This window comes from Perissodus microlepis, chromosome 7, assembly GCF_051167445.1.
Source record: "Perissodus microlepis isolate ML-2025 ecotype Zambia chromosome 7, ASM5116744v1, whole genome shotgun sequence".
Lineage (NCBI taxonomy): Eukaryota > Metazoa > Chordata > Actinopteri > Cichliformes > Cichlidae > Perissodus > Perissodus microlepis.
The window spans coordinates 37812616-37837470 of record NC_140467.1 but is presented as its reverse complement, the minus strand read 5'-3'; the positions used below and the strand labels follow the sequence as shown (position 1 = coordinate 37837470).

Below are 24855 nucleotides of genomic sequence, written 5' to 3'. Positions count from 1 at the left end.
TACACTCTTATGTTTTTAGGGCCAAATTATAGAGGCAGCTTTGCTCAAAAAACTGTGATAATGCTGAAGTATTCTTACACACTGATATTACGTCACAATAGTTCAGACCTTTAGCAGTTCACAGCTTCACTTGACTGAGGATGAGTTGCGAATTAAATGAAAAACCTTGGGCCAGCAGGTCAGGGGGCAGAGGCATCAATAGAGAGTTTTTGATTATTTCCAGCCAGCCCAATGTTTACTGCACCTCATTCCTCTGCTCCCCACACTTCTCCTTACTAATGAGGGCAAAATACCAAAAAATAGCATGAAAGAAGAAAGTGAAGGGAAAAACGGCAATAATTGAGCTGCAGGTTACACAATACAGAAAGAAATTCTATATCACACACCAGTTGAACACTTTCAGTGCTCTTCAATGTCATTATTGGAATTGTGAGTTGAGATTTGAAGCTGTCCTGAGCTTAAAGCGCAAAGAAACTTTATGCTGTTTTCACTCAATTTTCCATCTGCTGTGCAGCTCTAACTCCAGGTAAAGATGTTTAAGACCAGCGCTGCTGCAGTTGATCAGCACGTGTCCAGGAACACCATCTGCTTCAGCAGCTTTATTTGTGTTCAGCCACCATAAGGTTTTCTTTTGTCTTCGTGGGAGTTTATTAGAAGTGATTGTTCTTTTTTTGTCTGGTGTAAATTCAGTGATGGAGGCTTTTTTTTCTTCAGCAGAGATGTTTTGTTGGGGTTTTTTTCCCGCTATATATTAAAGTGAGGTTTTCTTTACAGCTTATTAAAGGCTGTTGCTTTTATCGTTAGACTCATTATTAGATATGCAGCACCAAATGAAATGCTTTTCTCACTTGTAAGTGTGAAGCCTCGCACAGACTCGTGTGTAGACAAATCCCAGTCAGCTCAAAAAGCAAATGGAGTTCAGAGATACAGCATCTCCCTCAGGCCACACTTCTTTTTTTTCCCTGATCTCATGGTTGGTCTTTGGCTTTGGAGGCAGAGGTTAGAGACACACAAATGGATGATTGATTGTAGGAGGTTCGTATTGTTTTTCCCACTCTGGTTAGAAGCATTCTCATAGTGGCGAATTTCAGCATGTTGTTGCGTTTCTTGTTTACACACGTTAGTACTCTCGACTCTCCCTTTAACACATTTGTGCACAGAAGTAAGACAGCGTTCCCACACTTTGGTGTTAATCTGCCGAGGCCTCGGGATGTGATTGTTCTCTGTTGTGGAGTTCAACACTAGATTTTTCCTTTGTCTTCTCTGTTTGTTGTTAACTTTCTATTATCCTCCTTTTGTGCAGGATTTGTGCTCAAATTAAAACTCCGCTGCATCCTCCCTGTACCCAGATAGTTTCTGAGGAATGGGTCTTGTCATGCAAAATGCACATTAGCATCATCGTTGTTGGTGAAGATGTGTGAGAGGATAATGAATTTCAGCTCAATTTAAGTATAATCTACTTCATTAGCACTTGGCATGCAGTTTGTGAACTCGAGTGAGTTATGATCTGGTTGAATGTCTGATGCTAATATGCAACATCATTTTGGAAAAGACCAACTGTCAGTCAGGCTGTGACATTTTTATGCTTGGAGTTTCCTTTGATGATATTCGAGTTCTTTAAGGATGTCCTCTTGTTCAGTCGTGATTGCTTTTGTAATAAACCAAGTATTTGTAGCCTCGGGTCACATGTCTGAAGCTGGAGAGCTGTTCCTCTCACCTTGGGTTGTTCATGGGATTTTAAGTCAGAATGTGAAAGCACCAAAAAATATCCCTCCACGCAATTAAATCACCAGCCTGAACTGTTGATATAAGAATGGATGGATTTCTGCTTTGATGTTGTATATGCCAAATTCTGTTCCTACAATCTGATTGTCACAGAAGAAATTGAGACTTATCTGATCAGGCAGTCTTGTTTTTTCCTCTATCATCCAATTTTGGTAAAACTGTGCCAACCATAGCCTCAGTTTTGGCCTCAACTGTCAGGAGGCACTTGCATTGAAGGTTCAACGCTCCTCTGCATACTTTAGTTGTAATGAATGGTTATTTTAAGTAAGTGTTGCCTTTTATGCCAGCTCAAAGCAGTCTGACCATTTCTCTCTGAACTCTGGTATCGACAAAGCATTTCCGTCCGGGTAATTGACTGGATAATTTCTATTTTTGGACCATTCACTGTAAACCATAGAGATGGTTGTTAAAGAGAAAAATCCCAGTGGGTCAGCAGTTTCTGAAATATTCAGACCAGTCTGTCTGGCACCAACACCCATGTCACGCTCAAAATCACCTTTCTTCCCCACTCTGATGCTGGTTTGAACCTCAGCAGGTCGTCGTAACCATGTGTACATGCCTAAATGTAGTGAGTAGCTGCCATGTGATTGGCTGATTAGCTATTTGGGGTACTGGGTAGTATAATAATTGGTTGGAAAGTTCAGTGACAATGATGTTAAATAACAAGGCAAAGAAACAGAGATAAGAATCACAGACAGTAGCAGCAGACAACAGTTTCTGTTGTTCATTCAAAGTTAATTTAACTTCACTTAAAAGAAGCTCTTTGTCTTTTCTGACTTGTGTGATGTGCTTTAACATGGGTCTACAAAGACTACCAAGCAGATTCTTGCCAGGAGCTTTTGGTGGCTTAATTAAGCCAAGCCTTCACGAAAAAAAAAACTACGAAAAAAATCTTCTAAATGTTCCTGTAGCTACACAATAGTTAATATTTCATACAAATCCCGACATATATTGGATGCTGTAATTACAATTTTACCTTCAAGGACTTGTAATAATGTAGCCAGCAACATTTTACTTTAAAAAATGCTCAGTTGATTTCATTCGATGTCCCAATCTAAGCCTGTTAGCAGACTATATCGTGGCGATCAACTTGTTAAAATCACACCTGCTGAAATGAGCTTGTTTTTGGACATTTTTGAGAACATTGGAGCTTCAATAAGCTGCTAGTATAGCGTTTCATTTGTAAGCAGATACGAAAAATTGTAAATTGTATTTCCTATGAGAAAGATAATGGTTCTTGAAAGGTCGACTATCTTTTTTCCCTTTTTGTATCTAAGTAAATGTCCCCAATTATTTCTAGTCTAATTTTCCTGAGAGTGTGAGTGAGTGACAGCAGTGAAGAGATAATGGAAATTGAGGAGCAGGAGAGAAAAAAAACTCATGAGAGGGAAAGGTTCAGACTACTTTGAATAGAGGGATAGAGAGCCATGAGAGAGATTTCTATAAAGGACCGTTTCAGACCAGCAGTGGATACACAGGGGAGTGGTCCCACAACATCCAATTTTAATGAGCGGATTTCAAAACTTACAATGAAATGACAAGTTGAGCCACAACCTAGTAGACAGCTGAGCGATGAAAATGGCTGCTTTCCCCTCGTCCCCCGGGGTATGTGGTGTTTTCCACTTCACTGGGTGTCCTGTCCTCACCTCTCTCTACCTCCCTTTCGTTTCCACCTCCTCTCTTCTGCTCTCCGGTGAATTACCTTCATCCATCCTCTTCTCACTCGTCACTTGTCATCATTTCTTACTCGTCTAAGTGAAACGCTTCCAGCGGGTTCAGATTGTTCAGAGTGTGGAGGACTGTTTCTTCTTGTTTGTTTAATGACCATGTAAAAGAAAAGTATCTAATCAGTATAGCAGTATTCAGTCTTTTAATTGTGGTGTTGTCATGAGACTTAAATCCTCTACATTTCTTATCTATTTTGCTGTCTTTGTTGTGAGCTTTAACAGCTTTTTATTGGAGATGGATCAGATTTTTCCATTTATTTGCCCATCAAACAAACAAGGTTTTTTTTCCAGTGTTTTCTTTAATAATCAGGGTATACTTAAAAAAATGACAATTGACAATTGTCCTCTCATGATGATGGGGTGGGGGGTTGTCTGCACTCAGTGTCATGGCAACCAAGCGTACGTTATAAATATCTTCATCCTTAGCCGTGAGTTTGCCCAGATACAATGTGACAAATTAATATCTCCGATCCAAACATGCTGCTCATTTCCTTAGAAATCACTTGCCAGAACGAATTAAAGGGCGAGCGTGGACTGTATTAAAATGGCCTGTCATTGATTAACCACACAGCCTCCAACATTCATCCTGCCCCCCGACTGCAGCCGCCGTCTTGTTTAATGATGTCGGCGTGCACTTCCACACACCGGATAAATATCTCTAGAACATATCTGCCTGTATTTTTCCCCATCTTTCTTTTCCTTGTGTAACTCCCCCTTTTATGGCCTCCTCTCTCCAGCACGGAGCAGACCCCACTAAGAAGAACAGGGACGGCAACACGCCTCTGGACCTGGTGAAGGACGGGGACACGGACATCCAGGACCTGCTCAGAGGCGACGCGGCGCTGCTGGACGCTGCTAAGAAAGGCTGCCTGGCTAGGGTTCAAAAGTTATGCAGCCCCGACAACATTAACTGTCGGGACACGCAGGGACGCAACTCGACTCCGCTGCACCTTGCAGGTAAAAAAAGCCGCCCAGCCCACACACATATTTTTTTAAACCTTTTTATCTATAATTACGTCTTAATTTTATCGGTAGAGCGAAACACCACATTTTGATAGCACAACTAGCTCGAGCAGTTGACCTACAATGACCTCGTAATTACATTACTCGCATAATACGGTTTTTAAAATCTTGATAGCACAGACAGCGTTTGTCCCCTTAAAGGTAGACAAACTATTATGTATATTATTCAAGGTGTGCAATCATTGTGACATCAGTTTCAGAGATAACAGCTGATACACCATCCTGCTAAAGCCCCTCATGGGGATAAACACACACACACACAAATGCCTAATGAGATTCACGCTGATCTAATCATCCATAAATTTACATTAAAAATTCACCTTTTAGTACAAACCACAGACGATGTCCTGAATTATGAAAACACATTATAGATGCAAACTCAAGGCTGAAAATGAGCATTTAGTTTTGTTTAACTCTTTTACATTATGGGTCATACTTTAGAGGTTGCTTTTATCCTGCTTTTGTTCAATTTGGTGCCCTAAAATGTGCATAATTGTGTCAGGAAAGTTTGAAGACCAAAAACTGCTTCCTGTTTCTCCTGCGAATTTCCTTTCTATTATGGATTTTTTTGTGTCTTAATATATATATAAACGCACTTCTTGCTGTGTGATGATGCAGTATATTTAAATAGAAGAGGTTTTGCTGCATGACTGGCACTTCAGAAGTTAAGAAACTGCTGGAAAACACTTTAAAGGTCTGAATAAATCTGACCACTTAGACACACGCCCACGCACCCTCTGTGTTGATGTACTTTCTTGTAAAAGGAAAAGATGATTATATGTGCCGTCCCGCTGCCGTGAACGTAGGCTGACATTCACTCTGTCTTTATCATTATTTTGTCTTCTCTCATTAGCTGACTGCATTTTTATATCTTCTTCTGTTTCTCCTCACTCATCTTTCTTTCTGTCCTGCTGCGTGGAATCGTCGCCTGTGGCGCTCTCTAGCCGGCTATAACAACTTGGAGGTAGCCGAGTATCTGCTGGAGCATGGAGCCGATGTGAATGCGCAGGACAAAGGAGGGCTGATACCGTTACACAATGCCGCTTCATATGGGGTAAGACGCAAACATGACGCTTGCCTTTTTTGCTACCTGTTCATAGTTTCTTTAAAAAGTCTTTTATCTCCTTTAACATTCAAATTACTCACTTAAATACTTGAGGCCAGCTGTATATTTATAGTGCATTTGTTTATTTTTTTTATTTATTGTATTCGACTTTTAGAGTAGCAAGACTTACTTACTTCATACTTGAAGCGCAAAACTGATGGAAATGAATCAAGTTAATTTTTGCATAAAAATGATTGAAAATCTTTATCGTAAACCTTTTTTAGAATATCATTCATGGATAAAGGTGTAAATGTATGATGAACATAGATTGATAGATAACCACACTTGGGTATTTTAATCAATAAAACAGCTCAGTTGCTTATAATCTTTCTATATGCTTCCTTCACTATATTGTTTTACATACACTAAATTTCAAATACACTATTATTACAATACTTCACTTACTATATGATTTTATTGTGATTTTTAACATTTTGCAATATGCTCAGTATTGCATATATTGCAGTTTATTACCTTTTTTCAACTGCACATTAAGTCCTCAATGCAGTTAAGTCAAAATCATCTCAAGAGGTTGTTGTAAAGTTTGACAAATATGCATATTTTGGATGTTTAGAAAATGTGTAGCACACAGTGTGTGATATTTAACTGTGATGCTGGATCTTACTTACCTAAACAGCAATAATAATGACTATCATCTTTAACATGGAGGGGATATTCGACTGTTGAAGGTTTACATTTGTGCTTTTTCCCTTCATCTTTGGTGGCACAGCGCTCGTAGCTTGTCAGCAGTCTTCTCCTAAAAGAGACATGAAACACGTGTTTGCATGAAAGCTTGATGAGCTCTGCATTTTGGAAACGCACGCACACACAAACAGTTATACACACTCAAGCATCCCTGACTGTTACTGCAAAACAAGCTCCATTCTGTTTGACACCAAGACACGAGTCGTAGACAGACGACGAGGGAATGAGGGAGACGAGCGGGAAAAGCAGGAGAGGAAGGACCGGAGGGAAAAGAAAAATCATGACAGATTTAATAATTCACACGTTTTCTGTTTCACACAATCCTGCAATCCGTTTTTACATGTTTTTTTTCCCCTGATCTTAATTTTGTAGCACTCATTCAGCAACACTTCACACATTTACTCTTGTTAAATGCTTTTATTCGTGCTGCCCTCGCCTCCCCCAGACACCTCCTCACTCATCTGCTCTCATTTTTTAATTTCTCTCCTCCGCGTTCCTGTTTCTTCTTCTTTATGTCTCCCCGCTACTTCCTCTCCTCTGTCTAGCACGTGGACATAGCTGCTCTGCTGATCAAGTACAACACATGTGTCAATGCAACCGACAAGTGGGCATTTACTCCCCTGCACGAAGCGGCCCAGAAAGGGAGGACTCAGCTCTGCGCGCTGTTGCTCGCCCATGGAGCCGATCCCACTATGAAGAACCAGGAGGGGCAGACGCCGCTGGACTTGGCCACGGTATGAAAGGATTTCTTGTGGGACTTTTTTTGGGATCTGTCCTAATTTCTTCCCATAACAGTCTTCATACTTATGAGTCAGCACATTGACTTAAATAGACGTTCAGATGGTTATGGTTAACTATTCAGAGAGTTGAGCGCCATAAGGAGAGTTTGCAGAAGTTTAGATGGTGGAACAGACAGCTTTCTAACTCCTCACACCCTACTGAGGTTTCCTAATGAGCTTCCTTACGCGTTTCCTTGTTTGACTGTAGGTACCAAAGTTTGAGAGCCTCCTTTGGAAAACAGCACATCACTGCTGCTGACATCTACAGGCTTGTAACTCTGCTAGAGATAAGAGGAAACAGAGGCATTTGCTGCTCTTCTCACACTATGCATTCAGTTTATTTATTGACCATTGGATGAAGTCATTAATGGATATAGCAGTCCCAGGAAAAGCCTGGAAAATTTGGCTTGCTCTCATGAAGCTTCGTGACAGTTTGATCCTGTAATGAAAACGTCACACGTGCCATTTTCTAGTTTAGTCCAGATTAGCTTTGGGATAACTTCACAAAGCGTGGCCTCTGACCATGATTGAGTTAAGCTTCTTAGTCATTTTCAAGGCATTACACAAAAAAATACAAACACAAGTGCCCTTAAAAGAAGAAAGTGCATATTTCAGTCAGAAGAAAAGAAAAGACAGTGTCTTATACTCAAAAATAAAATGATAGATTTGCCAAAAAATCCAGAAAAAGTGTAGCACTACAGTGATTTGCTGCAAAAACACAACCTGGTGTGATCTGTAGATAGTGTGTTCAGAAAATACAAACAAACATACAAAACTAATTCAGAGGTGTCTACATGCTGTGTCTTTGTTGCAGGCTGATGACATCAGAGCACTTTTGATTGATGCCATGCCACCAGACGCCCTGCCAAGTTGTTTAAAACCACAGGCCACTGTGGTGAGTGTCTGCACACAGTATAGGCACAGATGCTGTCTCTGTGTTGAATCGGATGAAGTGTTAATAGCAGAATTCATATCAGTTTTTAATCTTAAGCTCAATGTAAAGAAAAACGTGCTTTGATTTAAACCTAAACGAAACACCGAACGGACCAGATGTGTGAACATTTTTACATTTCCAAATTTAAACAGACGTCTCACTGACAGAAGTCTTTATTCGAGAGCTGCGTGTGAATTTATGTTGTCACATAATTACCAAAATGTGCAAAATCTAGGTTCTGTTTGCAAATCAGTTAACCAAACATTAATTACCAAACCCAGACAAAGTCAGTGCACAGCGTTTAAATAGAAGCTGATTAACTAAAAAAGTGAGCAACGTGAAGGGCGATCAGAGAGGGCATCCTCCGCCAATTTCAGTTGCTCTGGATCTGCACCAAAATTTAATGAGTTCTTCTTGTGCCCATTGCTCCACCCCACGAACGAGTGTTGTGACAGAAAAGCAAGTTTCACCTCAGCTGTCATGGCAGAGGAACAGGGAAGGGTATCGTCTCTGCCCAACCCGCTCTCTGAAACCCTTTTTCTTAAATCAGTTTTTTTAGTTTGTAGATGAGCCTTTTTTTCCTCTGCTAATTACGCCACTGCAAAACATGTTGCATATATAAATACTGATTTAAAAAAGATACAATTTTACTCTTTTATCCACTTTTTCATACTGTGCAGGAGCCCTAAAGAGATAAAAGTAACTGACATGTTACTCAAGGTGACCCAAAGTGCATTAGAGACAGGCACATTCACAATACAGGTCTCCAAAAACCCGGTTTCATAACACTTGAAAAACTGAAAGGTGTGTTTTGTTGCCTTGAGTAATTATAGTGGAAAGTAAAAAGCACAGTGATTAAGTGTTCATTAAAATGTGGTCATTAAGAAGCTATCTCGTATATAAGCTGTCTTTATAGGTTAAAAGTATTGGTATCTGTATTGGAATAAGCGATATATTTCCTTGGTATCAGATCAATACCAAAATTTGTAGTGTCTCACAGCACTAAACTGAAGGCTTTCTTTATATTAGCTGGCTCAAGAAACCCTAAAGCCCCAGTCAGAGATGGTGGGTATCACAGTGATGGTTATCGACTTTCTCTGTTAAGCCCACTTTTTGTTTCAGGCTCTGTACTCGCTCATGTAGAAAAGGGATGTTTCACACATTATGTGACAATCCTCGTGCATAAAATAATTCCTTTGAGTACTGCCTGCTCTGATCAGAGACAATATGAAATAATGATTAAATGGTGATTAAAAAACATTAAACTATAACAATAAATAAGAAAAGAGATCCATGGTGAAGAGTACTAAAATGTTAAACAAGCATTTTGGTTCCAGTTATTTATTTTTATATCAAAGTGTGTTCCCAGTGCAGCTTTTTTCCCCCCCTTTATAGCTGTTATATTTACAGGACAGTTAAAGCTGTCCGTACTGTCCCACAGCCAAACAAAGGAGATTTAAAAACCAGTTTATTTTTCATCATCAAAGTGAAATTATTCTTACTGACTGAACAGGTGTTCGTGTGTGTGTGCGTAACTGCTATTCCAGAGGTGTAAAAGAGACCTAGCAGCTTGATTCTTTACTTAGGATCAATTATAAAAATATATGTGTTATGCATCACATGCACATTCCACTCACAATGCAACTAACAGTTTGCTCGGCTGTAACTTCATGATATAAATAAAAGAATTGGTGAAAATGAGGCACTTCCAACTGAATTTAAAGTGACACATGCAACATAAGCTGCTCCCAGACAGATTGTGGGTTCAAGTTACCATGGTGATTTAGTCCGGTAAAAAAGAGCCACAAAAAAATTGACATGTCTCGCTAACGTTTCACACTACACCGCTCTGAAGTTTCTGATGAATTGTCCCCTAGGTAACCTGACCTCACAGTTAGTTTGATTACGATACACCATAACTGCAAGCCCTTGTGAAACCCTACATCATAACCTTGCGTGCATCTCCCGTGAAATGTAACTACACATCAAGACAATCAACATCCACCGTCGCTTCAAGTGGCTGAATGTCATTTTCTATGGTTTCTGGTTGCCATGTCGCTAGCTTTTTCAATTCACCTCAAGAGCTGAAAGCTCAAACACTCAAAATTGGTGACTAAAGAAAATTTCTATAAAGTCTTACTAAGTCAAAGCAAACCTTCTCCTTCTTACTTTTAGGTAAGTGCCAATGTGGTGAGCACAGGAGCGACAGGGGGTGTGGTCATCTCTCCGTCTCCGTCCCCTTCGTGCTTGTCAGCGGCCAGCAGCATAGACAACCTGGCCGCTCCTCTGAGTGACATCACGGTGGCCGGGGCCACCGGTCCCGCAGATGGAGCGACTGGCTCCGACAGGAAAGAAGGAGAAGGTGGGTGAACGCACAAGAGCGCCCGTTGTACCACGAGTCAAAACTTGTGAAAACCCTGCTGACATCACTTTGTCTCTGCAGCTCTACTTGACATGACCATCAACCAGTTCTTAAAGAGCCTGGGGCTGGAACACCTCCGAGACATCTTTCAGCGGGAACAGGTACACAAACAGCATTTCTGATGTGTCAGACTTTTAAAGCGTGAAATAGGAGGAAAAAGAAGGAGGAAGAGAGGCTGCCGTGAATCCAATCCTGTTTCTAAGCAAAACAACTTCATTGGTCTCCCTCTTTTTGTTGTTGTTACTTGTTGTGTGTGGATCTAAGGATGGCAGGATCCGTCTGCATCCTGTGGTCCACCACTGTTATCCTGACTGTAGTATCACAATTGACATAAAACTTGATGCACACATTTTATGTAGCTGTGGACCAAGGGTGGCCACATGCAGCACCACTTTGATCTTATGTGAACCGAACAAGTGAAACTCCCCTTTCTGTCAGTCTTGATATAAGAAAAAGAAGCCAAATTTCAACAGTATGTCTCACTTTTTTTTATCATGACAAAGAAAGCCCCTGTAGTAAATGAAAGAAATCTCTCAGGATTTCTTTTTGGGCTTATGCTGTAAGAACTAAATGTGTAAAATAATCTACCATTTAATTACTTTAGTGGAGTATGAATGGTCACAGTTGAGGTCTTTATCAGTAGGAAAAGCTGTAAAAAGTTAAAAGTCCAAAATGTCCTCCTTCACATTTTCCAAAACTATCCAAGGGGCCAGATTGGAGTCTTTGGCTACGTCCACACTAGCCCGGATGAATTTGAAAACGGCGTTTTCGTCTGAAAATGCTGTGCGTCCACACTGTCGTTTTCAGTCGTTTTCACAGAGTTGTGCGCTCACATTGAAACGGCCGAAAACGCTTACGTTCCAGTGCTGCGCACGCGTGAAACGCAAGACGATTCGGCCTGCCTCATTTCTGTCTGCCGTTTATTTACTTTCCGGCTCTTTGAAACATCGCAGCAAAATGTTGAGGAAAAGCATCGAGTTAACAATGAGGTGGAGTTGTTGCTGCGAGTAACACAAAAGTACAAAGTTGCAAAAGCGAGTGAGAATTAAAGAATTTGAAGAAAAGCTATCTGGAGCATGTACAAGCTGATATTAATCTTTAATAGGGCTGTCAAAATTAAGCGCAAACAAAACAACTGCTGTATAATGCCCTCCGCTATCTTAGTTTAATTGGTCACATGACTGCATCACATGACTAAAATGTGTCATCGTTTTCGAAAAGGCTCCGGGTTCACTGTCCACACTGCAATGCGAAAACAGCGTTTTCAAATGTATCCACCTTGGAGAGCGTTTTCAAAACCTCAGTGTGGACAGAGGCCAAAACGGAGAGACAAAGATGCGTTTCCAAACAAAAACGTATTAGTGTGGACATGGCCTTTGCCAGGCCGATCTTGGCTCTCGGGCCTTATGTTTGACACCACTGCTGTAGACGTAATGAGCTGTGATTTTTTTTTTTTCTTTTTTTTTAAGTAGCTCATTCAGAATTTTAATTTGTCTGGTAATTTTGTCGTCTGTAATTGTTTGATTTATGGTTGCGCATCTTGCAGACCTTCCCATCAGCATTGCGTTTTATTAGCAAGTCAATTAGCAAACACCACAAACATCTGCTTAGCACGCCGGCTTTAGCATTCAGCTCAGAGCATTACCAAATTTGCAAATCTTGGTGCTGAAAACTGTGGAAAACGGGCAGATGTATAGAGAGTAAAGAACACAAAGGGAGGCGAAGATCTCCACAGAAGACAGAGAAGAAGGTAAATCGAGACAAAGGGGAGGAAAGAGAGAAAGGTGCTTGAATGGATGAAGATAAAAGAAAAGAGAGGCAGAGACAGAACAGTGAAGGAGATGAAAGAGGTCACAGAACGAGGAGAAAACAGACAGTGAAATAAAGTAACACTGAAAGGTGACAGCTGGTAAAAGGCAGGGTGGAAGCATTGTGGGAGATTCCGTGTGCAGTTAAATTTATTCTTGCCCCCCTCCCCTCCTAAAGGGAAACAAGCCTGCATTAATATTCAAACTGAGAGTGATGCAGAGTGATGGGGTAAGAGTCAGCTGTGTCTACGTTTCTACTTCAGAATGACATGAACAAGAACTCAGAGGTGTGACAAAGAAACAAACATTGCTTCAGCTGACCTGTCACTCGTTATAGGCGCCTTTAATTTAGCTGCAGACTTTGCACTTTGCTGCCGTTCAGTGTTCTTGATGAATCGCAGAATAATGGTTTGAACTTTGCACTCTTTGAAGCTTCTTCCTTGTCAAGCCTCACTGTTAACTAGCTTGATGTAAAGGAAGACGTTCAGAGGAGGTTTGCCCAGGGCCTTAATAATGTCTGAGGTCAGCGCCTTAAAGAATAAAAACAGATGTGAAGTTCTCACGCGAGAAGCAGTTTGAATTCTAGTGTTTTTCAAACAGTTTTGTTTAATTTAACCAGTTTTTGGTCCTTTCTTCAAATTGTTTTATTCTGTTAGGGAGATCCGCAAAAGTCAAACGCTATAGTTTACCCCTCCGCGGTGTGACAGGTTTCTGCTTAGCTTATTTCTCCGCAGAGCACGTCGCAGTAAACTCCCAGCAGACTACTCAAGCTGTGATGATTTACACCTGTATCAGTGATCAAGGCAGCGCGGAGGGAAAGTTATCTCTGCCTCAAGGATGAATCTCATTTCTGCTCACCCTGAACAAATTCAGGAGAGCGGCGATGACTTCGCCGTTGTCAATTTGCATATCAACTGGCTTGATTACTGCCATCCATTCATTGACCTTTTCTTTGTGCGGCTGCTGTTTTTCATGAATATTTGTCAGACCTATTTTCTCCGTGGTACATCTTAGATCACTGAACTCATCACTCTTTACAGCGGACAGTTCAGATTATCAGCTTGTAGCATGACCTGCTGCCACTGTCGGCACATGACTTACTGTTAAATACATTAAGGCATTGTTAAATCAATTTTTTATGACTGTATAACTAGAGGCAATGGGAAAAATAACAAGTGCACTCTTTTTTCTTCTGTTTTTTTTGCCATCTCTGGGCAGATTTCACTGGATGTGCTGGCAGACATGGGTCACGAAGAGCTGAAGGAGATCGGCATCAACGCCTACGGTCACAGACACAAACTCATCAAGGGCATCGAGAGACTGCTGGGAGGCCAGCAAGGTCAGTATACTCGAAGAGAACAGCGCACTGAGTGTAACTGAGTGGAAAAGCATTCAAAGGAAGGGGGGGGGGGGGGTTAATAAAACTTGCCAATAAATATTTTAAACAATCAGTTAGACGTATTTCACAATCAATAACATTATATTCTACTAATGTTCAGATATGTTATCCAGGAAATGTGACTCATATTTTATATCTACATGTCAAACACTTGGATTAGATACAACAAGTAGTTTGTGCCTTGCTGTCTTACACTAATGAAGGCTTCTCCTATCACAGAGGTTGGCAGTGATGCGTGATACCTGCTCAAGAGTGTTTTTGACTTGACAAGATGTTGTGAAGTAGTTTTTCCTAACCATGAAAGTAACTCTGATCATCCACTTTAGTTATCGTTTCCTAAACTCTTTGCTATCGCAACTGATAGGTTTACATTTGTTTTTTCAACCTAATGATGGGCTCCTTCACTTGCATCAGCACCTCTTTGGACTTCATCAATTTCCTGGAATCAACACTTGGAATCATCAAATTAATCAATTGATTAATATGTCATTAACTAACATGATTGTATAATTTTCCTTTACCTTTTTAATTAAAATTTAGTTGAATTAAACATCTTGATCTCTATTGCAAATATTTGCTCATAGGTGCAAACCCATACCTGACGTTCCACTGCTCCAGCCAGGGCACCATGTTGATCGACCTGCAACCGGATGACAAGGAATTCCAGTCTGTGGAGGAGGAGGTACGCAAACGCCCCTTTAAGCACATGTAACCTACACACGACACTGACCACATTTAAATTCATAGCACCTTTTTTTTTTTTTTTTTTTTTTTTTTTTTGAATTTGATGAATTTCTTTCAGTGTGAAACAACATTTATTCATTTGCTTGAACAGTAATTTCAACCATGTTCCTAAAGACACATCACGCGGTGTCACAGCAGCCAGCTGAACGAGAGGTTTCATATCTGTGGAGCTGCTCCACTGCCTGCATTGCTCTCGTAATTGAGAAGCCGCGATTGAACGAGACAGCCGATATCAGTGTGAATGAGCTGAAATTAATGAGAACCGTCACATGTTAAAAGAAATTTAACAGGTAATTTCATCTGTAATTCTTCCTCGACAACTTGAAAAATGACAGTCATGAAGTCTGGACTGATTTGTTTTTTAAAATACCAGAAAGAAAGCAGATGAAATATTTTTACCTACAATTATTTTGCACACATTATTTTTGCTGTATTATGCCACATTTCCCCACAGGCACTGTGAAGGCATCTACTCTTGATTGAATGAGCTGCTGCTTTCCTCTCACACTTTATAGTTATTTTAACTTTTCACATCGAGTTAACAATGAGGTGGTGTTGTTGCTGCGAGTAACACAAAAGTACAAAGTTGCAAAAGCGAGTGAGAATTAAAGAATTGAATTGAAGAAAAGCTATCTGGAGCATGTACAAACTGATATTAATCTTTAATAGGGCTGTCAAAATTGAGAGCAAACAAAACAGCTGCTGTATAATGCCCTCCGCTACCTTAGGTTAATTGGTCACATGACTGCATCACATGACTAAAATGTGTCATCGTTTTCGAAAAGGCTCCGGGTTCGCTGTCCACATTGCAATGCGAAAACAGCGTTTTCAAATGTATCCATGTGAAAAGTGTCACTGGCACTTTTCACATCCACATCGGATGCTTACCTCCCATCCGATGTGGACACCGGATCAACTGGAGGCGCAATCGAAGATTGCAGCGGTCCCAGATCAGCTGTACACACTGGAATACTCTCCCATGTTGCTTGTCTGTGTTTATTCTGCTATGGTGTGTTGATATCTGTATTATCCTTTTGTGTTACACATTTCGATGTTTTTTTCCTTGCTACCTAGCCTGACCTGTCTCCCCAATGTGATGTTTGTGTATTGTATGTACGGTCGGCAAGGTCTGTCATCTCTGTGGGCAACTGCAACTGACAAATAAAGGCTATCTCATCTCATCATCTCATCTCATTTTAGAAATCTGAGGGAAAAAAAGTTTAGTGTTTATGATGATTCATTGTTGTTATGTTTGATGATTTCCTCCTCAGCTACAGAGCACGATCAGAGAGCACCGCGACGGAGGCAACGCAGGCGGGGTCTTCAGCCGCTACAACATCATTAAAGTATGACCTAAAAAACACATCACACTGTACAAATACAGAAATAAGTTATTTTTATTTTCTTCCCTCCTTTAAAGCAAAAAAGAAAAAGCAATCTGGACATAAATTAAGCATTTTATGCGTGCTGTTTCCCTCCTCTCTTTCCTCTGACTGCAGATTCAGAAGGTTGTGAATAAGAAGCTGCGGGAAAGATACACACACAGACAAAAGGAAATTGCAGATGAGAATCACAACCACCACAACGAGCGCATGCTCTTTCACGGTAAATAAACACTGTGCATGTGGTAAAATATGAAAGCATGCTGAGCTTCTTTAAATATAGTCCTGCTGATTTAGCGATTTAGCACCTTTTTTATGCTGAAATGCTCTGACAAACATTTGCACTCCTGTAATGAATATTTGTGAAATACATTTGACTCATGTACCAAACATCTGAAAAGGAATTAACTCTTCCAACAAACACAGCTAAGCACACTAATCCAAAATTGGATTATCTCAGTATAAGACAGTTAGTTAACTTAGTATTACTCTTGCTGTGAATCCATCATCAAGTGGACTAGAAAAAAAACCCCAATTCATCCCCAAAAAGGGGAGTAGTTTTGAATTTTACTCTAGTTAATGGTGTTGTCAGCGCCCAGCGGGGTGGGCGGGGAGTGTGGACACCCAACTTTGTGAATGCGATACCATACATGTACCTACTGGGAGGCTGAGACAGCCACCAGTATTTTTTTTTTTTCCTTTTATTAATGTTTTTGGAACTTTTGGTATCATGAGATGGTACCTGCATCCCATTCAACTTGCATAGATAGTCCAGCCCATACATGCCATCACAAGATGGTCTGCTGTGTCTTCCAGCACAAGTCTCAGGAGTGTGTTGGAGATACCAAGAGACAGGTTTTAACACAAGGAGAGCTGCAGGACTACTGTCTGCTCTTTTGATCGATGAGAAACAGAAGAAGCACCACTAGAGCCCCACAGAATGACCTCCAGATGGCCACCCATAAGCATATTTATCACATTATCTGTCAGAAACTGACTTCATGAGCAGGGCCCAACATCCTTTATTGGAAGGGGTAATCACAGCTCAGTGCAGCTCAGTTGTCATTAGTTGTCATAGTCTGGCTGTGCTGGACTCTGAGCGCATGTCCCAGTAAAGGATGTCGGGTCCTCATGCCGTGCTCGTGGCATTCTGATGTTATGGGGGTCAGAAACACACACGGGTAGCCCGTTGGACATCTTGTCGTAGGGCTCTGGCAGCGCTCCTCCCTTTCCTCCTCACATAGTATTGGACCGTGAAAGTGCTTATTATTGATTGTGTGATAACTCTGCTGCAGTCTGACACATCCACGTCGGCACTGCGGCATCGACTACAAACATTACACCAGATCCATTTAACCTGCAGCGTTTAACTGTCATACAGCATTTTGGAGAATAGGAGCACGCATACCATTCAGTTTTGGATGATTTCTACAGACACAGAGGCTAACATGGTGGGAGGTTTAACCACGAGGTTAAAATTTAGACAGCATAAAAAAGGTCCATAGGTTCAACTCTACATGAGTTCCTGCAAAGACTTAAAAGAACTGTACCGCTCAAAGGTATCCGACAGCTCCTGATATCTACTTTAAAAATCAGTACATGAGCTGATGTGGTGAATCAGTCGATGCACCTTAAATATCTGTGACAGCTTTGGCTGTCAGCATGCCGTCCTCTAAAGCTCAAAAAGATGAATTAACCGGAGTATGTGAAATGCATAAATTCTGTTTCCTTACATGGAGGGAAAGTAAGGAAGCGCCGCACTCTGCACTTCCTCCTTCCTCTCCTAGTTTCATAGTTCTCTTGAGGACTAAGGTGCTTTGTGATTAACTGTAATATTATCTTTCCTATAATTTAGTTATAAAAAAAGCATTTCTATACATAATTTTTTTTATTTCACCACAAAATGTGATTATTCCTACGGTGGAGATTCAGTCCACATACAAAGCAACTGCGTCTTCTGTAATCATGATGTTTCAACCATTTGTGTGCACCGTCATTAACGTCTTGGCGCGTCGCTGCTGTTATTCTTGCAGTCTGGCTGAAGGAAACTCCTTAATCTTCCATCCTCTTTCCAACCACAAGCTTTTCTCCATTAACTGCCGTAGAGTGGAATCCTCCCAGTTTCTTTGCTCAGTTTCCAGTACGCAGTACGCTACCTTTTCTGGCATCTTCAGAGTCTGCTGTGATCTTTTATGTATTACTCTTGTATCTGAAGACATTTCTGATGCAGGCATCACTGTCAGGACAGACATGCTCACAGTGGATGCAGCTGAATATTTTGTGTCATTTCTCACTTTCCGGGCCTTCCAGGTTCTCCCTTCATCAACGCAATTATCCATAAGGGCTTTGATGAGCGTCATGCATACATCGGAGGCATGTTTGGCGCTGGCATCTATTTTGCCGAGAACTCCTCCAAGAGCAATCAGTATGTGTATGGGATCGGCGGAGGAACAGGTTGTCCAACCCACAAAGACCGCTCCTGCTACATATGTCACAGGTGGGTGCTCACATCGGCCTGAGCAGCTTTAGCGAGATCTTTTTCGCTTCTTAAAATATTCTTGAAATAAAAATTGCCTTACCGAAAGATCAAATAAACTGATTTTATCGATTCCATGGTGTGCGTCTGTGTGTTTGTGTGTGTTTGCAGACAGATGCTGTTCTGTCGGGTGACACTCGGTAAATCATTCCTTCAGTTTAGTGCAATGAAAATGGCCCACGCCCCTCCTGGTCACCACTCCGTAATAGGACGACCCAGTGTCAATGGTCTGGCGTATGCAGAGTATGTCATCTACAGAGGGGAGCAGGTTGGTACACACAGAAAAACATTTTTGCCTTCTAAATTTCAAGGTACTTGGAAGTTTGAGTTACTAAGTCCAACTTTTGAAATTTGGACATAATAACTCATGCAAAAAATGTATGTATTTATTCATGTTTTTTCAGCGGTGGAAACAAGCTTTTAGTGAGTAGTGGCAAGTCTTTGCAGACATTTGGCATCTTCCATGCAAACTGTTTGCACAGTTGTGACCAAAGTAATCGTAAGGACCTTGTCGATGCAGCACCACAGCCAATTTCACCCAGTAATGGCAAGCAACCCGAACTACTCACTCACCAGCCTTTCAGGGAATACACATTATTACTGTCATTCCCAATAGGAACACTGACCAGTCTCTAGCACGGATGTCACAATACCAGGAATTTACTAATTGGTACCAGTACCAGTAGAATTACATGATTCTTGATACCAAACCTATAAGGGCAGCAGCACCAGTTGCCATCTTCTTATTCTGCATATAGCCACTTGTAGCCGTATGCTGCCCCCTACAGTTGTACCTCAGTACATACACTGCCTGGTACCCATGGTACCAAGTAAGAACTGTCATGTTTTCAGAATTGTGGTATGAAATGGTGACCATGTGACTGGGGCTTTAGCAACCAATCGTAAGCACTCAGAGAATCATAATTTTTTTCCTAGCGAATGGAGGTTGCCTGGAGGTTGCCAGGCAGTCGCCAGCTGGTCTCTAGGCCTGTGTGACTGGGTGTTTAAATCCTCTAAAGGACCAACACTGTAAATTCCAAAAATCCTCAGCATACACACATTTGAAATACTTACCCAGCCTTTAAAAGATCATACTTAATTTACTTTGTCTTTCTTATAGTAACCCACGTTTTTTTTTCCTTGCACTGAAATCATAACAGTTTCTTTGACTTTAATGTATTCTTTGTCCTCAGGCTTACCCAGAGTACTTGATCACCTACCAGATTGTGAAGCCAGAGAGTCTGGCCACGCCTGCTGCCACTGCTGAGCAAAAGTCCTAAAGCACAGCTGGGTGCCAAGTTAGCCAGACTGTAGTGGACAAAGAGGACCAGAACTGAACAGTAAGGAGTTTCAAACCTCAGACCTTCAAAGTCTCTGGAGCTGGGGGTGGGTGACACGAAGCATCGGCTGGCCAGGAGTCAGATGACCCTCAAACGTGGAAATAAGGAGGAAGAAGAGACGGTGTCTTTCAGTTTTTTGGGGTTGTAATACAGGTTCAGTCCAAAAGGAGCAGACAGTAATAATTAATCATTTGAGGAGAAAATGGAAACTGTTTCATCAGTATTAATGGAAGCTGTTTTTGCAGGCGCTGTGGCTTTGATCTCAAAATGAAAGCAATTACCACAAAAAAAACTATCTAAAACAAACAAAAAGCTGTTTTGTTTTTTGTTTTTTTGGCACCTTTGCACTGCTCCTGTATTCTAGCCCCAGGCTTTAATGTGTTTTTTATATTATGTCCTCTTTTTGCTTTGCGCACACACCCACAACATCAAAACAATGCTCCGACGCCACCTCCAGATGCATCGAGAGAACGGAAATTCAGCGCGTTTCTGTGTCGTCGCATTTTCACCAGAGGCCGATGTAAACGAGAAGCCACAGGAGGAGAATATGAAATGAGATGAAACGCAGAGAAGCAAGAGAATCGTTGATATCAAAAAGCAAATAAAGCTGCTGACGGGACCTGCTGCAGACTTTCCACTACAGTCCACACCGGGACCAACCACCACCTTACACCCACAAGTCAGTCAGACCAAACCTGCTCGTTTCAGATCCGCAACATATCAAGCACATACACTGAAAACCACATGCAGGCTCATCAAAATATAAAATTGGGATTTTAGCTCTCCGGGAAGTTAAGTTATAAGAAGCATGACAGGCTGAGACACCTGTGACAAGCCAGCTAACCTAAACATACCTCTTATTTTTCTCAAATATGCCACCAAGAATCTCCAAGAACTGATTGCTGTCTTTGTAGTATCACAGGAAATCTGCAGTCGTTATAGGAACTGCATCCAGAACTGCCGTGTTGTTTCAGCCCAGTTCTGATTAAAAACCAGTCTTAGACAGAGCCATGAGGATCACAGACGATTAAGGCTATCATACGCATAAACTACTCTCACCTGCCAGTTTATTAGGCGCATCTAGCCAGTAAAAAGTGCTCAAATGAAATCCTGCTTTCTGTTACACCCATATTGTTTTATACCTTTAAGGGGTACTGTCATTTTTCTGGGAGCACCTGCTAACCTGCAAACTCAGTGTGTTGCAAACAGATTTGTGCATGAGCTTCATTTCCAGTTCATTTGGGTTAAACTTCACTCAGCATTCAATAACAAGACAGATAAAGGATGAATTTGTGTCTGCAGATGGCACGCTTGCTTTCTGCTGCTGTCCAGTTTTGTTATTTCAGTCACTGGAAAAGTTGAATGTATGCAGTAGAAGAGATGTGGCGTTCTTTAAAGTCTCACTTTAAGCAAGCCTGATGGTTTGGGTAATTTTTGTTTTGTTTTTTGTTTTTGTTTTTTTTGGGGAGGGGGGGTTCAGCTAATCACACAATACTACTGTCACTGAAGTATCTTAATGTCACTGACACGTTCCCACATGTGGTCATTTCAGTTCCTTTCCATTCCAACTTTTACTGTTGATGCCCTCTAGTGGTGAAACAGACAAATTGCCAGCTTGCAGTACTGTGTTAAAGGCTATCAGAGAGGCATTTATTTTTGATTTTGTTTAAAAGTACCGTTTCCCCCCCAATTTCAGGCAGTTCTTTGTTTAAAAGACTTCATGCTCCTCTGTTTACACTCCTCAAATGTGAAAGTGTCACTGTACTGTAAACTGTTTTCACACTTCAACCCTGAACTTTTTCTAGTCTACACTAGAGTGTCTGCTGCAGTTGGATTGGATATTAAGCGTGTATTTAACTTGCCGGCATGATGTCAGATTGCATCAATGTGTGACTGGGGGCAGGGCTTTTTGGGGGGCAGGGTGGAGGAGTTAGAGCCGGTGATCTTCCTGCCTCCTGCATACTCCACCCCAGGCAGCTGGCTGGCCTTAATCACATCACACAGAGCAGTTCCTGTAGTGAGGACACAACCGAACCTGATTGTGCTGATATTTTCTGGCATTCCTGTGTAGAAACAACTTAATGAGGCGTCAGCAGCTGGAGCCTGCAAAAAGAGTCTTTTTATATGATGATGAGGCTGATGGATACGTTTCATGTCAGGATGAAGTATGACGCTCATGACTAAACACCAACATGTTACCATTTCTCTCAGAAAGTACTATAAGCTCAAGGTTTTCCTTTTTTGTTTTTGTTTTTTTTAACTGCAATGACTACGTGTTTTTCTGTTAACGGGTCTTTATTTATAACCTTTAAATTCCCTATAGATCATGGGGAGGGACCACACATGAATGTAGCTGTATGCTTTTATTCACCTCTGGTCATGTCAGGTGAAACGCAGCAGGGCTGATGGTCTTTGAAATTGAATGCCTTTAATGAGACAGTTGGAGTGAAAGCACCGGGACGGTGATTCTGACCATTATGGAGTTCACCTCAATCAGGAGAGATGGTTCATGTCTCCTGACCTCTGTTAGTGGTAAATTTGAGGGTAAAACAAATGAATGTTAAAGTGGTCCTATTGTGCTTAATGCTGTTACAGTGCTGGATGGGCAAAGTTTCGAATAATGGAGGTCAACATATATGCAAGTAGGAGCGCACAGCTTTGGTTATGAACAGAGAAGCTCCACCCACTGGCTGTATAAACCTTCTGTTAGTGAGGGGCTGCCAATCAGAAGAAAGGTTGCTTGGCTTGTTTTAGATGATGGATGAACTCAAGTGCTACACCTAGGCTCAATATAAGATCAATAAAATTATTGATTATTAATTATTGACCAATAAAACGGTCAATCACATGAGATAACACTATTAAAGTCCAAGAATATAATAAAAATAAGCACAATAGGACCACTTTTATTCCACTTTTTTCTTTTTTTTTTGACTTGCAAGCCTGAATTAACTCAGTTGAACTAAACACACTGTAGCTGACCCCCAGAATAACAAATGAAACCTTTTTTGGGTGTCCTCTTTCAAGTTGTGACTTATTGACTAATTGATAGTGTAGGTAGGTCATCACAGTAGAAGAAATTATTTGTGTCACTGTGAATTGGGAAAATGAAAATGAAAAGACTAAAAATGGGAAAAATTGAATGAGGAGATTGAAGAAAAGATGACTCAAGCAGAAATGAGGAAAACATTTCAAAAAACCTGAAATTAAACTGAAGTGAAAAGATGTTTTCAGTGGAGAATTGAGGTTGCTTCGCTGGAACAAAATGAAAGGCCCTCGTGTAAAGCCTGTTTTTTGTACTTCCACCAGAAGCTCAATTAAAGTTTGAGTGAGTGTCGGTAGTACACAGTTTTTAGATAAAACGGCAGCATTGCTGTCGGCTGTCTTGGTACTGACCTCATTAAGGCCGGCAGATGTTAATTTATGATCAGAGGTCTGTGGGCATTGCTTGAAATTGGAATGTAAATAAACTAAATCCAGATGCACCTTTTAGCGGGTCTTTCATGATTAAATTTTAGTTTATTTTTCCCTCCTTTTTTATGTCATAACCTTTTGAATTTTAATTTTAGCTGGTCTCTGTTCAGTGACCAACCTTGCTGTAAATAGATTGGAGGGGGGAGCGTCTCTTCAGTGAGTCAGGTGTTGTCTAGCTGTCTGAGCTGCCTTCTACCAGAAGCCACTGGTTTCATTATCATTTCATTCTGTTACATTTGACCTCCTGTTGTACAGATGGTTGTACAGACGTGCTGCTGACCAGCTAACATGTGGAACAGAGAAACTCCTTCATGACTGTACAGAAGAAAAATCCTTAATAAAAGAATTTAAAGTGTCCTTTTGTTTTTATTTCATTGTGATCTTGAGTTCAGTTTGATACTAAACTGCATGGTAACACAAATATCTAATTAGCCAATCACATGGCACCAACTTAGTGCATTTAGGTATGTAGACATGGTGACGTTCTGAAGTTCAAACTTGGCAACAAAACGACTTTGTTGTTGTTGCTAGATTGACTGGTCTAAGTGCTGATTTTTCTCTAAATTTAACATGAACAATGCATGCAAATGAACGTCAGTATGAAAATATATATATATATATAATATATAAAAAAATAAACACCCATCTCGCCCCTGCGGGCGGTTTATCCTTCAAGCTCGGGTCCTCTACCAGAGGCCTGGGAGCTTGAGGGTCCTGCGCAGTATCTTAGCTGTTCCTAGGACTGCGCTCTTCTGGACAGAGATCTCCAATGTTGTTCCCGGGATCTGCTGGAGCCACTCGCCTAGCTTGGGAGTCACCGCACCTAGTGCTCCGATTACCACGGGGACCACCGTCACCTTCACCCTCCACATCCTCTCGAGCTCTTCTCTGAGCCCTTGGTATTTCTCCAGCTTCTCGTGTTCCTTCTTCCTGATATTGCTGTCATTCGGAACCGCTACATCGATCACTACGGCCGTCTTCTTCTGTTTGTCTACCACCACTATGTCCGGTTGGTTAGCCACCACCATTTTGTCCGTCTGTATCTGGAAGTCCCACAGGATCTTAGCTCGGTCATTCTCCACCACCCTTGGGGGCATCTCCCATTTTGACCTCGGGACTTCCAGGTTATACTCGGCACAGATGTTCCTGTACACTATGCCGGCCACTTGGTTATGGCGTTCCATGTATGCCTTGCCTGCTAGCATCTTGCACCCTGCTGTTATGTGCTGGATTGTCTCTGGAGCATCTTTACACAGCCTGCACCTGGGGTCTTGCCTGGTGTGATAGACCCCAGCCTCTATGGATCTTGTACTCAGAGCTTGTTCTTGTGCTGCCATGATTAGTGCCTCTGTGCTGTCTTTCAGTCCAGCTTTGTCCAGCCACTGGTAGGATTTCTGGATGTCAGCCACCTCCTCTATCTGCCGGTGGTACATACCGTGCAGGGCCCTGTCCTTCCATGATGGTTCCTCGTCTCCCTCCTCTTTCTTGGGTTTCTGCTGCCTGAGGTATTCACTGAGCACTCGGTCAGTTGGGGCCATCTTCCCAATGTATTCTTGGATGTTCGTTGTCTCATCCTGGACTGTGGTGCTGACACTCACCAGTCCCCGGCCCCCTTCCTTCCGCTTAGCGTACAGCCTCAGGGTGCTGGACTTGGGGTGAAACCCTCCATGCATGGTAAGGAGCTTTCTTGTC

At 41.5% G+C, this 24855-nt stretch overlaps 1 protein-coding gene across 3 annotated transcripts in view; it reads left to right on the top strand.

Annotated features, from left to right (window-relative positions):
- tnksa (tankyrase, TRF1-interacting ankyrin-related ADP-ribose polymerase a) overlaps positions 1 to 23520 on the top strand; it is a 101459-nt gene extending 77939 nt beyond the window's left edge. For all 3 annotated transcript variants that reach the window (XM_084934896.1, XM_084934895.1, XM_084934897.1), the window contains 13 exons: positions 4250 to 4469; positions 5480 to 5589; positions 6891 to 7079; positions 7939 to 8019; positions 10234 to 10420; positions 10502 to 10581; positions 13507 to 13627; positions 14272 to 14369; positions 15703 to 15777; positions 15931 to 16036; positions 18124 to 18310; positions 18461 to 18617; positions 19543 to 23520. In XM_084934896.1, coding sequence (XP_084791022.1) covers positions 4250 to 4469; positions 5480 to 5589; positions 6891 to 7079; positions 7939 to 8019; positions 10234 to 10420; positions 10502 to 10581; positions 13507 to 13627; positions 14272 to 14369; positions 15703 to 15777; positions 15931 to 16036; positions 18124 to 18310; positions 18461 to 18617; positions 19543 to 19629 — 1698 coding nt within the window. In that variant the 3' untranslated portion in view covers positions 19630 to 23520. The remainder of the gene's footprint in view (positions 1 to 4249; positions 4470 to 5479; positions 5590 to 6890; positions 7080 to 7938; positions 8020 to 10233; positions 10421 to 10501; positions 10582 to 13506; positions 13628 to 14271; positions 14370 to 15702; positions 15778 to 15930; positions 16037 to 18123; positions 18311 to 18460; positions 18618 to 19542) is intronic.
- Positions 23521 to 24855: the final 1335 nt, after the last annotated feature.